This window comes from Pogona vitticeps, chromosome 3 (assembly GCF_051106095.1).
Source record: "Pogona vitticeps strain Pit_001003342236 chromosome 3, PviZW2.1, whole genome shotgun sequence".
NCBI lineage: Eukaryota > Metazoa > Chordata > Lepidosauria > Squamata > Agamidae > Pogona > Pogona vitticeps.
The window spans coordinates 32,893,934-32,912,011 of record NC_135785.1 but is presented as its reverse complement, the minus strand read 5'-3'; the positions used below and the strand labels follow the sequence as shown (position 1 = coordinate 32,912,011).

General features: G+C 42.7%; 1 protein-coding gene across 26 annotated transcripts in view; it reads right to left on the bottom strand.

Moving 5' to 3' along the window:
* TFDP2 (transcription factor Dp-2) overlaps positions 1 to 16,610 on the bottom strand; it is a 57,089-nt gene extending 40,479 nt beyond the window's left edge. For 8 of the 26 annotated variants that reach the window (XR_013542970.1, XM_078389142.1, XM_078389153.1 and 5 more), the window contains exons 1-3: positions 16,472 to 16,610; positions 3,841 to 3,932; positions 61 to 182 (exon numbers count right to left, since the gene is read on the bottom strand). Coding sequence is in view for 13 of the 26 variants with exons in the window: in XM_078389142.1 (XP_078245268.1) it covers positions 61 to 182; positions 3,841 to 3,843 (125 nt within the window). In the remaining 13 variants the exon portion in view is untranslated. Of the gene's footprint in view, positions 1 to 60; positions 183 to 3,840; positions 3,933 to 10,694; positions 11,056 to 13,703; positions 13,762 to 15,801; positions 15,918 to 16,466 lie in introns of those variants that run through there. The other 18 variants (XM_078389156.1, XM_078389161.1, XM_078389166.1 and 15 more) reach the window with 13 other exon arrangements.
* Between the last annotated feature and the right edge of the window lie 1,468 nt (positions 16,611 to 18,078).

Below are 18,078 nucleotides of genomic sequence, written 5' to 3'. Positions count from 1 at the left end.
CTATCAAACTTGAAATGAACAAGCAAGGCTGAGGGAAACCAAATACTGTAGTGTATTTACCCTGAGATCCAAGCAGTGGCTTCTGTTACATGTGTCTGTGTGACCATGGCTGGTGCTGTGGTGTACTGACTCCCAAAAAGAACATTCCCTGAACTAGTCAGTCTTTGGGGTGCACTTATGATCTATAAATATTAGACAAAAAAAGAAACTCTGTAAAGTAACACTATAGCACATAAAATACAAACTAATTCTTATCTAAAGGTTAGATCAGAATAACAACATCTTTCCTCAAGGTAAAGTATTACAGGCTCAGAGTAAATAGAACAAATGTACGTAACTGCAGACAACTCTATCAGATAATGCTAGTAACTAATGAATATGTTATTTTCTTAAATGCACACTTCAAAAAGCCATGTGGTATAGCACACAGTTTGCATTTGCCCTAACTCTCAGAATTGGAAACAAGCTTAGAAAAATAACAATGCTGAGACAGACTTTGCAGGATCATGTGAGCATACTGCATATTTAAAAGCAAGAAGTCCAAATTTTCCTCATATCTCTATCCCAAGTCAGAAGGTCTATAAACACAGCATGATTTTGCTATGTTCACTAGACCCTTGAGAAATTCTTTTGGAACAAGGTCAGCATGATGCCAGCATGATGTCAACCACATGCTGTCCTACTGAGAGGCCACCTTCTCTTTGTAAAATTTCCAATCAAAACATACATTCTTGATAACAGAAGATGTTCGCTTACTTATTGGTTTAGGACACTGCATTCACTGCAACTATAACATGAATTATATAACATATTGCCTCGTAACTGAATCCCCTGTTGATTTTAGTTGGTTTTATGTATTTACTAGATTTTAGTGGGGTTTTTTTACAGTGAGGTTGGTCTTACGAAGCTGCTTTAAATGCTGTTTTTCAGTGAAAAGATAGAATATACATGTAATATAATGTAAAATGTTTAATAAAACCCATCTATTAAACTGTCAAAAGCATCATTAAAGGAATAAAAATTTATTTCTTATTTTGTGTAGAGCAAATTAAAATTTACTTAAAAGAAATTGTTCTTGGTCATTGTACAAGTACAATTTACTTTGAACAGAAGAAATACTTATATATTTATAAACCAATTTCAAAGCTTTTTACTAGAATAAAATAATAGTACAAATAAAATGTAGTCCAGCATCAATATTCATTTAAAATTGGACTGATATACTTCAAACAGAAGCCTTTTTCATAAAATTTTCAGGGGGGCAGTAATCATGTGGGCAAGTCCTATACAACTTAGATATTCATTTCAACATCCTTCTGGATAGACTGCAGACTCTTACATAGGTTGGCACAGTTGGGGGAAGATCCTGTTGTCATGATCCCCACCAGAACATTCTTTCATTCCATCCTACTTGTCATCCATAAAGGTTAAGGGAAATATTAATCATGAATAGCTCTTATAAATTTAACATATAACTTATGTAATGTCTCTTTGCATCTTAGCTAGTTCTGTGATAATTTAACTACCTCATGTTAACAATTTGAACCTGTCATTATTTAATGATATACTTTACAAATGAAATGCTATCTTTCATAATGAGGAAAAGCCAAAATCAAGAAAGAATCCAGTTCACATTCAGCCTGTTCAGACAATGGTGGAATCCTGGGGGCAAAGAATTGTCTAAACAGGTCCAATCTGCCACAGTGAAATTCTTCATATAAATAACATCTATGAAAAAACAATGTACAGTATGCATGATGGTTTTCAAAGATAAGGAGCCTTCGTCGAAGATTATCCACACTTCATAAAAACAAGTTTTTACATAGAAATTGGCTCCAACTAATAAAATAAATCCCAAATGGTTAAACAGAAAAAGCATATTGAAACAGCAGCATTCGTGCAAAGTATGTGCAAGTCATGCTGAACAATTTGTAGCTGTATACAGCATACCGTACTTAGAAACGGATTACCTGGGATCAGATATTAGCAGCAGTTTGTAGAGCAGGCCATGTGGTGTTAATTGCCATTAACATATTGCCTTATTTAACTTGGCCAGTATCCAGAATTTTAAGATCAAAATATCTTTCAGTTCAATCAACTGAGGAGCCTAAAATTTATTCTTGCACCAATAAGCATTGAAATCGTATGATATTTACTTAAATTTCATTATATGAAGGCTGTATATATGTTTTAGGTTGGCTGTATAGCTCAGTGAATTTGGTTTCTGGCTGCAGAGCCAGAGGTTGGGAGTTCAGTTCCCTACTGTGCATCCCCAAAGAGCCTGGGCAAGAGCCTGGCCTTGAGCAAGCCGCATAGTCTTCTGGTGCACCCAAAAGAAGCGAATGGGAAACCTAGTTCGGCATTCAAACGTAGCAGATTCCACAGTTTAAAGAGTCAGAACTGATTAGACAGCACACAATTACTACTATTTACATGTTTATAGTTTCTCATATTATTAATATGTGTTGTCAAGTGGATTCTGACTTATAGAGATCCTCTGCCAGAGTTTCTAGATATAAAGTACTCAAAAGTGGTTTACCAGCCCCTTCTTCTGGTGGTGCTCTGAGACTTTGCAGATTGCCCAAAACTATGTTGGCTCTTCTCCCAAGGGGCACAGTAGGAACATTCACTCAAAGCAGTATCTTCAAACTATAACTCAATCTTCAATAAAGTTATCTGAAATTCTACTGCTATAAACCTCACCATTTAGAATTTCTCTGTTAAATTTCAGTCTAATACAATAAATCATTTGGATTTATCAATGAATAATATTTTCTGTCTGAAAAATACATCTATAACAGGTCTGTAACATCATACTTGAATAAACACCTAAGCACTCTGGTATCACAATCAAAAGGTGTTTGATCTGATCATAGAAGAAAATAACATGGGACTGTCCTTGTTTTTAAAAAAATCCAAACCCCCAAATCAATAGCGATAAGTAGGGATAATATTATTAATGAAGAACAATTAATCCACAAGTAGATAGGTGGAGATATGCTTAAGCAACAGAGAGAGCACCTAGAGAGAGAGATGATATCAACACATGCCTGTTAATATGTTCAGAATTCAAAATACTAATGCCCTCCGGATGCTAATATTGAGTACATCTGAAATCACAAATTGTGAACATTTCCTCAATGAACATTTCCTTATGAACATTTTCTAATATTACTATCTGTGATTAGAACGCAAGCTTTCCTATGTGAAGACTATCTTAAAGTGTGTGCATATTTTGTAGTATAGAATTTAGCATTAAATCACTTACACTACCACTTTTTTGCCTAATATGCTTGCACAGACTAACACAGGTACCTCTTCTAAAACTACACTATCACTGTATTTACTGTCAACTAATGGATTCCTTTTAAGCTGTGGAATTTGTTACATTTGAATGCAGAACTCAGGCTATCATCTAGATGCAATAACCTTTATTTCTATTCTACTGCCATCTGCTGTAAAGAAAAACAAGACTGAGCGTAGCAATTATGTTAGTGCTGTCAAGATCATTTTAATATGCTGTATGACCAGAGATCTGTGCTCCAAAAAACAGCAATTTTGGTGTTTTTTCAGGTCTCAAGTATTATATACTTGCAACTAGTTCGTATGACAGGTTTTCTCAGCACAATAAGTTAATTTAATACAGTACAATTATCTATCCATAGAATATTTGCAAGGCTATCATGATAATCTCTTAATCAAGAAATAAATAAAAAGGTGCTTAAAAGATCATCATAACTAATAAAGACTACCAGTGGATCCTTTATTAATTATCAGTTGGACAAAAAGTTTGTCCTGTATTTCTATAATGTAAAGCTACTAAAAAGCAACAGTACTTACCATTTGGGGTCATTCACAGTTACTGATCCTATGCTTTGGACAAAATATTAGTTCACAGCAAACACTGGTAATGTAAATCATGGAAATCCTTCCTAAAAAAAAAAATACAAACACTGCTTGCTTCGAAAATCAAATGGATGCACAAGTTTGTTTCATAAGCATATTACTATCAACATTGGAAACAAATGCATAGATCAACAAATAAAAATCACATTATTCATCTAATTTGTAACCTAGTTTTCCTTCAAGGGTTCGGAATAGAGGATTATCCTCACAGCTCTAAGGTAGGTTATGCATTTACAGTGCCTTTCCAAAGACTAAGTAATGAAATTCATAGCAGAGAGATCTGCCAACATAATTTTCCAATAACCAAACTCAACTGTAGCTACTGATCACAGTGGTTCAAAGTCATGAGAAAGATACTGAGCACCACCTTGTGTAACCTAGTAGTTTCAGAAGCATATAATCATAATAATCCTTTGCTCTTAAAACAAAAACAAATTATTTGGCTGTAGACTCTGTAAACATGTCTAGCTACATGCACTATAAAAACTGCTCTCTTGATAATAACTATTTACCTATTACAGTTTGTAAAATATTCTCCCTTACTTCTTAACTATTTAGAAGAGATGTGTGATGTACTCTACACGCTTGTTCTGCAGTGTCGAGAAACTTAGCACACTTGAATCTGATGTTAATTCAATTCTTTATTTGGGTTATAGTACTAGTATCTTGCTATCACATTACATGCACACCTAATTGCTGGGGGGGCAATGTGTAGCCTTTATAATTAAAATAATTAAATTTATAATTAAAATTGTAAACCGCCCGGAGAGTGCTTGTAGCGCTATGGGGCGGTATATAAATCCAATAAATAAATAAATAAATAAATAAATAATATGACTCCAGTACAGTCTCAAATGTACAGTAAACAGAAAACTACTGTAGCTATCACACAGAGGTGTTAATTCAAGTAGTATCAGATTTTTTTGTCTATTTCCACCATTGCTTTGAAGTGACAAAATAAATAAATAAATAAATAAATAAATAAATAAATAAATAAATAAATAAATAAATAAATAAATAAATAAATAAACAATTGCTCTGGAAGTGTGTCAGCCCATACAACTGCAGGAGGGTTGGGAGGTACATCATCCTCACTGACTTGCATCGGCAAAAGCAGCTTCTACCAAATGGAGCCCATAAACATTAAAACTACTGACAGATTTCAGTCATATGAACCAGCAAATAGTTTACCTCTTCCTCTGTTATGCATACAAGTAGGAAATTGATTCTTAAAAGATAGCCAACATTTTAAAAGCATAAGACCTGATTATATATTTAAAATGTAAGTTGTCAGAAGTCAGTTGTCTAGGAGAAGGAAAACTCCGAATTCAAACCTCCACTGCCTTGTGGCTATATCCAATGATGGAAAAGGATTCAGGAGTTAACTTAGAGGCAAAATTCGGAGCTGGAGTCCTGGAGGCAGTTTGTGTTGTTCTGGCAACTCCTGCGATATCGCCGGAACCAGTTGTATCAGCTCTTGCCTTTCCATTGGACTATTTCAGCGATGTGGAGATTTGCTGCTTGGAAGTAGCAGTTACCGGTTATAAGTCTTTGCTCGATTGGCATAGAAAGAGCATGATGCCAGGGGCTACTTCTGACGGTGGGAGAGGTCATTGCACCTCACTAGGTAGATACCACCCACCTTAAGCTGGGCAGCCCCCAGCCAGTAAGGTGCTACCTCGGTCTGTTAACTTCATGGGGTGCGTGTGGTTTAGGGTGAAAGCCAACAAGTAGATTGATAACCCTGCACCATGCAACAACTGTAAGAAAACTTCTGCCCTAAAGCTGGGCACCTGGAATGTACGGACAATGACCCCTGGCTTTTCTGACTACACCTTTTCTGATGACCTGCAGGAAATAGACGATGTGCGCAAGACAGCTGTCATCGACATGGAACTGAGTAGACTGCAGATGGACATTGTTGCCCTGCAAGAGACGAGATTGCCAGACTTGGGATTTGTCAAAGAAAAAAACTTCTCATTCTTCTGGCAGGGAAAACCATTGAATGAAACCAGGGAATGTGGTGTTGGCTTTGTAGTCAGAAATACTCTTCTGAGATCCATTTTCCACCTACTGTGGGGAGTGAAAGAATCCTTTCTCTGTAGCTCCACTCATCAGTGGGACCGGTCACTCTCATTAGTGCATATGTACCAACACTGTCATCCATTACAGAAGTGAAAGACAAATTCTATGACGATCTGGCAGCTATCAAAAAAGTCCCTGAAATAGAGGCACTGTTCATTCTTGGAGACTTTTAACGCTAGAGTTGGTGCTGATTACAATTCTTGGCCCACTTGTCTAGGCCGTTTTTGCATTGGAAAGATGAACTAAAATGGCCAACGCTTGCTGGAGTTTTACTGTTACTATGGTCTTTGTGTCAGCAACACATTCTTTAATACGAAGCTTCAATACAGAGTTTCCTGGAGACATCCAAGATCCAAGCATTGGCATCAGCTCGATTTGATCCTCACCAGACATTCTAGCCTTCCTAGTATTACAATCACATGCAGTTACCAGAGTGCTGAATGCAATACTGATCACTCCCTGGTGTGTAGTAGAGTAAAACTGCGAACAAAGAGACTGCATCACACAAAAAAGGAAGGAAAACCACATATTGACATCGGCAAGACTCACAATCAAAGAAAAGTGGAGGAATTTGCCAAAGCGCTTGAGGAAGCCCTTCCAGGCCCGGCTGATGCAAATGCACCTGAACGATGGGAAAAATTCAAGAACGCTGTGTATAACGCCTTGTCCACCTTTGGCAAGAAGACCAAAAAGACGGCTGACTGGTTCAAAGCTCATTCGGAGGAGTTGATGCCAGCCATCGAGGATAAGAGGAGAGCTCTAGCAGTATACAAAGCCTGTCCTAGTGTGTACAACTTGCAAGCTCTTCGAGCTGCACGTAGCTAAGTCCAACAGGCTGCCAGGAGATGTTCCAACGATTATTAGCTTCAACTCTGCTCTCAGATACAGATAGCAGCGGACACAGATAACATCAAGGGAATGTATGACGGTATCAAGCAGGCTTTAAGTCCAATACAGAAGAAATCTGCTCCCTTGAAGTCTGCTACAAGCGTGATCATCCAGGACCGAGCGCAGCAGATGGACCACTGGGGGCAACACGACTCTGAGCTATATTCCAGAGAGAATGCATTAAATAACATTGAGTGCCTGCCTGTCTTGGAAGAGTTAGACAGCCAGCCAACCATAGCAGAAATAAATGCGGCCATGGATCCCCTCGCCTCCAGTAAGGCACCTGGAAAGATAACATCCCTGCTGCAAAGAGATCATCACCACCAAACTGTATGAAGTCTTTCATCTTTGCTGGAGGGAAGGCGGAGTACCACAGGACATGAAGGATGCAAACATCAAAGGAGACAGGTGACTTTAACAAAGGAGGGCAACAAAGGAGATAGTGGCGACTGTAATAACTACCGTGGCATCTCTCTTCTCAGCGTTGTAGGGAAGCTGCTTGCCCATGTTGTGCTGAAGAGACTACAGGTGCTTGCAGACAGTCTATCCAGAATCACAGTGTGGATTTCGAGCTAACAGATCCACTACTGACATGGTATTCTCCCTCAGACAGTCGCAGGAGAAATGCAGGGAACAACAACAGCCACTCTTTGTGGCCTTCATAGATCTCACAAAGGCCTTTGATTTGGTTAGCAGGGATGGCCTTTTTAAAATACTTCCCTAGATTACATGTCCACCATGGCTCCTTAACATCATCAGGTCCTTTCATGAGGGAATGAAGGGCACTGTAATTTTTCATGGTTCAACATCAGATCCTTTTGATATCCAAAGCGGAGTGAAACAAGGCTATGTCCTCGCACCAACCCTTTTTGGGATATTTTTTCTGTCATGGTGAAGCACGCCTTTGGAACTGCAACAGAAGGTGTCTATCTGCGGACCAGATCAGATGGAAAGCTCTTTAATCTCTCTAGTTTGAAAGCGAGGACCGAAGTCCAACTGAAATGTATGTGGGACTTCCTTTTGACTGACGATGCAGCCACTGTTGCCCACTCTGCTGAAGACCTCTGACAACTCATGAATCATTTTACCAAGGCCTGCCAAGACTTTGGATCAACAGTCAGCCTGAAAAAAATACAAGTCAAGGGCCAGGGTGTGGACTCACCTCCCTCTAATACCATCTCCACGCAAGAACTGGAGGTTGCTCATGACTTTGGCTCAACGATCTCCGACACTCTCTCCCTAGATGCCAAGCTGGATAAACGCATTGGCAAAACAGCTACCATATTCTCTAGAGACTTACAAAGAGACTATGGCTCAATAAGAAGCTGATGGCATATACCAAAATCCAGGTCTATAGAGCTTGTGTCCTGAGTACACTCCTGTACTGCAGTGAGTCCTGGGCCCTTTGTGCATGACAGGAGAGGAAGCGGAACACCTTCCATATGTGTTGTCTCCAACACATTTTTGATATCACCTGGCAGGACAAAGTTCCAAATAGAGTAGTCCTAGAACAAGCTGGAATTTTTTAGCATGTATAATTACTGAAACAGCGACATCTACGTTGGCTTGGGCATGTTGTGAGAATGGCTGATGGTCAGATTCCAAAAGATCTCCAGTATGGAGAATTAGTGCAGGGAAAGCGCCCCAGAGGGAGACCACAGCTGCGATACAAGAGCATCTGCAAGTGGGATCTGAAGAGCTTAGGAATGCACCTCAACAGATGGGAAACCCCGACATCTGAGCGTCCAGCCTGGAGGCAGGCGCTGCATCACAGCCTCTCCCAATTTGAAGAGACCCTTGTCCAGCAGGCTGAGGGAAAGAGGCAGTCCCAAAAGCAACAAAATCAGGGAGCTGGACAGGGGATTGATTGCATTTGTCTTCAGTGTGGAAGGGATTGTTACTCTTGAATTAGCCTTCTCAGCCACACTAGATGCTGTTCAAAGTCCTCCATACAGAGCACGTTACCATAATCTTTCGATACTGAAGGATTCCTAACCTAACTGTCAGACAGTTATACATCCTAATATGAGTAAAAACACTTGATATAATTTATTATTTAACAGTTGTAATTGATAAAGATTTGGACTAGTGAAGAACATAAAACATTAACAATTTTCACTAAAAATACTATTGGAAAAAAAGCAAGTAAAGCACTCAGTATTTGCAATAAACTCTAAGTAAAACTTCTGTGGCATTCAAACTAAACAAAATGCAGGGAAAAGACATATGTTTTCTAAAAATTGAATTTACAACTTACCAGTATTAGAAGGTAAAATTAACCATTGGAAGCATTAACATATATACAGCCTCCTGGCTGAACCTAAGTCAGCACTATATATATACATTTTCAAGTCTACATATAAACTTTAAAGAATTATTAATTTTTTTAAAATTTAGCACACAATATTTTGCTTTACTTCTAAGGCAGTAGCTATCAGTTGTAAAACTTTTGATTAATTGCTCTTGATTTGATATAGAAATACAACATATGCTTTCATTTGGAAACAACCTAATTATCTTGGAGACTACCAGTATGAAAACTAATTCAAAATTTCTACCATATGTAGATCAAACACTAAAAGATTTGGGAAAGTGGTTTCACGACAGAAATGAACTCACCTTTAGTACCAGTGCATTATACACTGTTGCTGAGCAATTTAAAATGGGCTATAAATATTACAGATGTACTGTGGGAAACACGTAAATTGAGTAATAAAATATTGGTGCTTATTTCAAGCAAAACAAATATACCAAATTATTTACAAAATGGTTTCAATATGAGATCTTTATTCTATTTGCTATGTCACCAGCAACTAATTGGTCAAATGTGCTGCGAATTTGCCTTCACTGTCTCATTATGGTGTGCTTTTTCAAATAGGAAAGGAGCAATGGCTGATCGCCCCCTGCTGTCTCAAGGCCAAATGTGGCAGCCACAGGAAAGTTTTTGCTGTTTTCCCCAGTTACCGTACTTTTCGCTCCATAAGACGCACCTCTCCATAAGACGCACCAAATTTTTAGGAGAAGAAAACAGGAAAAAATAATCTATTTTCATCTCCTAAAAATTGGTGAGCCTTATGGAGAGGTCCGTCTTATGGAACACACCCTAGGGCCCTTTGGAGGCTCACCCAGCCCCCCCGGAGGCCAGAGGGGGCAAAATCGCCACCTTCTGGGACTCTTCTGAAGCTTCCCAAGCCTCAAAAGAGTCCCAGAAGGTGGCGATTTTGCCCCCTCTGGCCCCCGAGGGGGCAGGGTGAGCCTCCAAAGGGTCCTAGGGTGTGTTCCAGGACCCTCTAGAGACTCACCCTGCCCCCCGGGGTCAGAGGGGGCAAAACCACCACCTTCTGGCACTCTTTTGAGGTTTGGGAAGCTTCAGAAGAGTCCCAGAAGGTGGTGATTTCGCCCCCTCTGACCCTGGGGGGGCAGCGTGAGTCTCTAAAGGGTCCTAGGGTGTGTTCCAGGACCCTTTAGAGACTCACCCTGCCCCCCCGGGGGTCAGAGGGGGCAAAATCGCCACCTTCTGGGACCCTTCTGACGCTTCCCAAGCCTCAAAAGAGTCCCATAAGCTGGCAATTTCGCCCACACTGGACCCATGGGGGGGTGGGGGGAGCGTCACAAGGGTCCTGGAAGGCTCACTCGGACCCTTGCAACTCTCCCCCCCCATTGGGCCAGCTGGGGCAAAATCGCCGCCTTCGCTCCATAAGAGGCACAGACTCCCCCGCCCACTCTACCTCTGGGTAGAGTGGGCGGCATATAAATTCAATAAATAATAAATAATAATTATGGAGCAAAAAACACGGTATGCAAAAATGGCTTACCAGTCATCCTCTTTCTAGTGCTGCTATGGGACAGTACAGCTTACCCAAAGCTGCACAGACAGCTGGATATATAACCCCATCAGCATTTCAGGTGATGTTGACTGGCTACTCTCATAGAAGACACAATGGGGATTCAGATTTTCAGACCCTAGCTCTGCAGTAAAATGCTCCAACCCATTGAATTAAATGTTTATGGCCAGGCCACCAAGGATGAGTAAAGACAAGGAAATGCAGGGATGGCATTAGGAGGGCAAAAGCTGAGAATGAGCTGAGGTTATCTAGAGACATTAAAAGCAATCAAAAAGCCTTCTTCAGGTGTGTGGCTAGCAAAAGACAAACAAAAGACATAGTAGTACAGCTCCTCAATGGAGATGGAAAAATTATAACAGACGACAAAGAAAAGGCAAAGGTGCTCAATTCCCATAAGACAGACCATGAACTTCCAAACAAATTGCAAGTGCAAGGGGGGGGGAACAGGATTGCAGCTGGAGATAGATATACCAAAAGTTAAGGAATACCTTACCACCTTGAACGAGTTCAAATCTCCAGGGCCAGATGAACTGCATCCAAGAGTATTGAAGGAACTGGCCGACAAACTCTCAGAACCACTAGCCATTCTTTTCTTGAAATCATGGGAAATAGGTGAGATGCCAGAGGATTGGAGGAGGGCCAATGTTGTCCCTATCTTCAAAAAGGGCAAAAAAGGGGAACCTGGGAACTACAGGCCAGTCAGCCTGACATCAATCCCAGGCAAAAGTCTTTAACAGATCATAAAGCGGTCGTTGTGCAAGCACCTAGAAAACAATGTAGTAATAACTAGAAGCCAACATGGATTTGTCAAGAACAAATCCTGCCAAACTAATTTGATGTCAATTTTTGATCAGGTCATCTCCCTGATAGGCAGAGGGAATGCTGTAGATGTAGTATATATTGACTTCAGCAAAGCTTTTGACAAAGTGCCCCATGATATCCTGATTAGCAAGCTACCTAGGTGTGGGCTGGATAGATCAAGTGTCAGGTGGCTACAAAATCACTTAGAGGATTAACGGGTAATTCTCTAACTGGGAAGAGGTATCTAGTGGGGTACCCCAAGTCTCAGTCCTGGGCCCGGTGATTTTCAATCTTTTTATTAATGACCTGGATCAGGTAGTGCAGGGAATGCTTGTCAAATTTGCAGATGATACCAAATTGGGCAGAATAGCTAACAGCTTAGAAGACAGAAACAAAATTCAAAATGACCTTGATAGGATGGAGCACTGGGCTGAAAGCAACAGAATAAAATTCAACAGGGATAAGTGCAAAGTACTGAACCTTGGAAAAAGAAACCAATTAGACAATTACAAGATGGGGGATACATGGCTCAGCAAAACTACGAGCAAGAATGATCTTGGAATTCTCATAGATCACCAGCTAGATATCAGCCAACAGTGTGATGTGGCTATAAAAAACACTACAAATGCTATTTTAGGCTGCATTAATAGAAGTATAGTTTCCAAATCCCACGAGGTGCTTTTGTTGTTGTTTAGTCATTAAGTTGTGTCTAACTCTTCGTGACCCCATGGACCAAAGCACGGCAGGCCCTCCTGTTTTCCACTGCATCCCGGAGTTGGGTCAAATTCATGTTGGTGGCCTCAATGACAATGTCCATCCATTTTGTCCTCTGTTGTCCCCTTCTCTTCTTGCCTTCACACTGTGGTCCACACAGTCAAAGGCTTTTGCGTACTCAATGAAGCAGAAGTAGATGTTTTTCTGGAACTCTCTGGCTTTCTCCATAATCCAGCGCATGTTAGCAATTTGGTCTCTACTTCCTCTGCCCCTTCGAAATCCAGCTTGTACTTCTGGGAGTTCTCGGTCCACATACTGCTGAGGCCTACTTTGTAGGCTTTTGAACATAACCTTGCTAGTGTGTGAAATGAGCGCAACTGTACAGTAGCTGGAGCATTCTTTGGTGCTGCCCTTCTTTGGGACTGGGATGCAGACTGATCTTTTCCAATCCTCTGGCCATTGCTGAGTTTTCCAAACTTGCTGGCATATTGAGTGTAGCACCTTAACAGCGTCATCTTTTAAGATTTTAAATAGTTCAACTGGAATGCCACCACCTCCACTGGCTTCATTCTTAGTCATGCTTTCTAAGGCCCACAACTTGACTCTCCAGGACATCTGGCTCAAGGTCACCAACCACACTATCTGGGTTGTCCGGGATATCCAAATCTTTCTGATACAATTTCTCTGTGTATTCTTGCCACCTCTTCTTGATGTCCTCTGCTTCTGTGACATCCCTACCATTTTTGTCCTTTATCATGTCATTCTTTGCACAAAATGTTCCTTCCATGTCTCCAGTTTTCTTGAACAGATCTCTGGTTTTTCCCTCTCTATTATTTTCCTCTATTTCTTTGTCCTGTTTATTTAAGAAGGCCACCCAGTCTGGGAGTCTGGGTGCAGTTTTGAGTACCAAAATGGTAAACCTCAAGTGCAAAGCCAAACCATTTCCTTGACCCTCTTATTGGGGAGAGAAGAGCTGGAGAAGAGGAGGCAACAAAGGAAGACAGGCAGATCTGCCCCATCTTGGGATGGACACTGAGAGAGGGAAGGGTTCTTGCGACAACCAATCTTGGGAGGTGGAAAGACCCCATGTATCAACGGAAGAACCCCAGCCAAACTGCCCTTGGTGTGTGTGTACTACTCTTTTCTCCAAGGGGCGACATGAAAGGAAAGAACCGAAATGGATAAAGGGACTTTGTTAATAATGGTGGGGATTCAGTGAAGAGACCTGAATCTACCCAAAAATGCTCCCTCAGTGGATAAAATCAAGGGGTGGTTCACTGATCCAGAAACAATAGGACCAGTGAAAGGAACTACAGACCATCCTTGTTGCAGTTTGTTTTCCCTTTCTTCACTCCAATTAACTCCACTGAGTTGAAATATCTTCTGTTGATTTTGTGACTACTATGGAGAGTGGGAATCTGGCAGAAGCCACAGGGGCTATGGAACGTACACATATGCACTCACCATTTTAAGTTAATACAAGCATCTCTATTCACATTAACAGGAAATAAGAAACCATATCCTGAAAAAAATGAAAGGCAAAATATTAGGAGGACTGAAGAGAGGGGATAAAATTACACTGCAGAATAAATAGCACAGTGAGGCACAAGCAATGTGTGTATGTTCATATGGGTGTACACTTCCATATATGTACGACACTTTTTAAAGATAAAGATGAAATACAAGTTGTTGGACTGAGCATTACAAAAAAGGCACCCCTAAGATGCACATCTGTGTTTTCAGAGGGAGTGTAACCTTGTTCATCGAGGCAGCATCCCTATTCCTTGCCCTGCCTTTTGACTGACGAGAAGCACCTCTACCTTGTCTAGATTAAGTTTCTATACTGGTGACGCCAAACTTCGGACAACCTCTTGCAGCGGTTTCATGTAAATATTAAGCAACATAGGAGACAACACAGAACCTTGAGGAACCCTGCAGGCCAGTGACCAGGGTGTTGAACAGGAATCTCCTGGCATCATACGGGAAACAGTGGAAATAGACATTTTATCAGAAGTGATGAAGGACTGTCCTCTACAAAAGGCAACTGAAAGGTGGGATTTATTCTACAAATGGTTTGAGTCATCAGACATCGCTTGAAGAATATGCATTAAATGAGAACTTAAATCTGGAAGGCAGAAAATAGTAAAAAGAGCAATTTGGAATTTTGATATGGCAATATGTATAGAATGGATGTTAGTATGTCATTGTTTCTCCTCTTCCCCTTAACCTCAATCCCTTTTTTCTTCCTATGACCCTTTGTTAAAAATAAAATATTTTTAAAAAGGAATCTCCTGGCATCAACTTCTGAGTTTTCTCTTCTAGGAAGAACTGGAGCCACCGTAAAACAGTGTCCACAAGTCCCATCCCAGAGAGACAGGCCAGAAGAATATCATGGTCAGTGGCATCGAAAGCTGCCGCTCTCAGCAGCAGTACCAACTTCCTGCCCACTCGACACATCATCAGTCTGCAGAAACTGAAACTCATCTGTTAACACAGGGCAAGCAGGACCAAAGTTACATTCAGATCAACTACAATATCCAGGTCAGAGTGCATCTAAGAAGTTTTACCAACAAAATATTGTGCAAATTCTTCACAACAAGCTACAATGTGGTCTGCATTCTCTTCCTAAGGCCATGATATAATAACCCCTTGACAACTCAAATTACTGATGCAATGGTGGCAGAGAATAATTATTTCTGTGCTGTTTCCACAACCAGGGAATAGGCCTTCCAATGGGATCTAGCCTACGTTTGGTCAGATTCACTCTGAGTTTTGCCACCATCTTTGCTCAAACCTACACCCCACTTGTTTCATCACCACCAGTTCCCAGGTTAACCAAGCAGCCAGTCTGGCTCTCCTGGCAGGAGATATTTAGGAGCAATCCTGTCAATGACTACTAACATGGCTACACCTCCAAAATCATGAGTAATATCCCAACTGGATTGGGCTAGGGTCCGTATGGTGTACATTCAGCTCCCTCCCCTACACACAAGAGACCAACATTGTAAAACACCATGTTGGTTTTTTTAAGGAAGCAGAACCTAAAATTAGTTTTAGCCATAGAGAGACAAGTGCTCCTCACTTTATAGTATTTCAGGCAAATCAACAGCTGAATTCATGTGTATATACAAGTCTGAAAAAACTAGCTTTTTCCTCTTGAAACATGAAAGTGCAAAGCATCCTCTCCTCCCTACACATACTCAAGGCACTTTGATCTCTGTGGAATGTACAGTATTTCCAAGGGGGCTTGTTTAGAATTGGGCTCTGAGGAGTTAAGCCAGCTTCCGTTGGAAGTTGGTGCAAGACAAGAGATAAAGGAAGTTTGGGGGAGCAAGATAAACAAGCAGCCTGCAGATTCCAGTGCAAGTAATGTTGCTCGTGATGGTGGTGGTGGTGATGGGAGGGGAAGAGAGGAAGTTTTCACCTGTCCCCCAGCCCAACAGCTATGTACCTCGCAAACCCCGCTCCGTCCGAGTCCACAAGCCTCATAAAGAAAGAACCCACTTTCCGGAACGTGTCGAGAGAGGCCGAGAGACACAGACAGACCAGAATGCGAACTTACCAGCTGGCAATGCTGATGGTGCCCGGCGAGCCCTCCCCCCCCCCCCCGGCCACCGAGGCGGAGACCGCGCTTGCCTCCCAAACACGCACCGGAGTTTCGGAGGAAGAGAGTCGCGGGAGGAGGAAAGAGCAGAAAAAGAAAAACGAGGTCGGTGGGAGGGGCGGGTTGGGGAGGGAGAGAGAGAGAGAGAGAGAGAGAGAGGAAAGGGCGGAAAGGCAACGAGGAGGGGCGGCCAGAGGTCCGAACAGAGCGCACCCCCCCTCCCGCTGGCACAAGCCAGGCTGGAGGAAGAGGAGGGGACGCGGAAGCGCAGGGAAGAACATGATGAGGCTCCCCTCACGCGGCGGAAAGCGGCGCGGGTGCCCGGACAGGCACGGAGGGTGCCGAGGAAACAGGAACCGGTGACGGGTGGAAGGGGAAGCCTTCGAGCCATGTCACCCTCCGACACCCTCCCTCCTTCAGGAGCCACAAATCCTTCCCCCCTCCCCCAAAGGGACGAGGCCTCGTGAAGGCAAAAACCGTCTACAGAAGACAGAGGTCCGTTTTCGCTGGAAGGGGGCCGGGCGAACACGGCCCGGGAGCTGAGGAAAGCCCACGGCGCTGGAGAACTCCAGAGCTCTGTGTGTTTGTGTGTGGGGGGGGTGTCTCTGGCGACTCTCGCTCACCTCACCTCAGCGCTAGCGCTGCTGCCGCTGCTTCCGTCCGCTAGCGGTCAGCAGCGGCTCCCCTTCGCTCCCTGGCTTCTCGGCAGCCGCTGGCCAGAAGCTCTCGCGCCCCTACCCTTCTCTCAGCCTCTCCCCTGCACAAGCTTGGCGGCGTCTGACAGCCGAGTTCGCCCATTGGGCGACCTGTAGGCGTGAAGGGAGGCGGGCCTAGCCTCTCATTGGCGGTCTGTCTATGTGTACACAACCTGCCGGCCTCTCAGAGGATAGGAGCAAAAGGGGGTGGGGTTCAAGCATCCAGTGGACGTTCATGTTGCGGGAGGCGGGGCTTCTCGCGTTGCAAGAAGTCGTACGCTCGCCTACTTCTTTCTTGCAAGCGAGCGGGAGTAGCCAAAGTCTCCTCGCCGGGTTCGAGTGGTTAAGGCTGTGGCGAAACGCACCCGTTGCAAAGATGAATTTACAGAGAAGCGAGGGAAGGGAGCGGATCTTGGAAAAGTTACATTTTGGGCTACAACCCTTGTGATCATGCTGATTTGTGGATTCTGGGAGTCGCAGTCCAAAATGTAATGTTCCCAAGCTCCGTTTACGTAAAAAACAACAATACTGTACGCTTCTGGCACAAATCTACGTCAGAACCGGCAACTTTAACACACTAAAGGGAAGACTATTAATCCAACTTGACACTGAGCAGTGTGTTAAGCTGCTGGATTGGAATTCATCAAGGAGTTCAGTTCTATTTGTTTGTGCTTGTTGACAAAATGGTTTCCTACCCAATGATCAATGACCCAAGGTTATGCTCAAAATCCTACAAGGTAGGCTTCAGCAGTATGTGGACCGAGAACTCCCAGAAGTACAAGCTGGATTCCGAAGGGGCAGAGGAACTCAAGACAAAATTGCAAACATGCGCTGGATTATAGAGAAAGCCAGAGAGATCCAGAAAAACATCTGCTTCATTGACTGCAAAAGCCTTTAACTGTGTGGACCACAGCAAACTATGGCAAGTCCTTAGAGAAATGGGAGTGCCTGACCACCTTCTCTATCTCCTGAGAAACCTATACGTGGGACAGGAAGCAACAGTTAAAACTGGATATGGAACATTTGATTGGTTCAAAATTAAGGTAAAGGTTCCCCTTGACAATTTTTGTCCAGTCGTGTTCGACTCTAGGGGGCGGTGCTCATCCCCGTTTCCAAGCCATAGAGCTAGCATTTGTCCGGAGACAATCTTCTGTGGTCACATGGTCAGTGCGACTTAGACATGGAATCCTGTTACCTTCCCACCGAGGTGGTCCCTATTTATCTACTTGCATTTGCATGCTTTCGAACCGCTAGGTTGGTGGGAGCTGGGACAAGCGACGGGAGCTCACTCCGTTGCGTGGATTCGATCTTACGACTACTGGTCTTCTGACCCTGCAGCACAGGCTTCTGCGGTTTAGCCCACAGCGCCACCACGTCCCCTGGTTCAAAATTGGGAACTCAACATTTACAACAAGGCTCTTTATTGTCCCCCTGCTTATTCAACTTATATGCAGAATACATCATGCGAAAGGCTGGACTGGAGGAATCCCAAACCGGAATTAAGATTGCCGGAAGAAATATCAACAACCTCCGATATGCA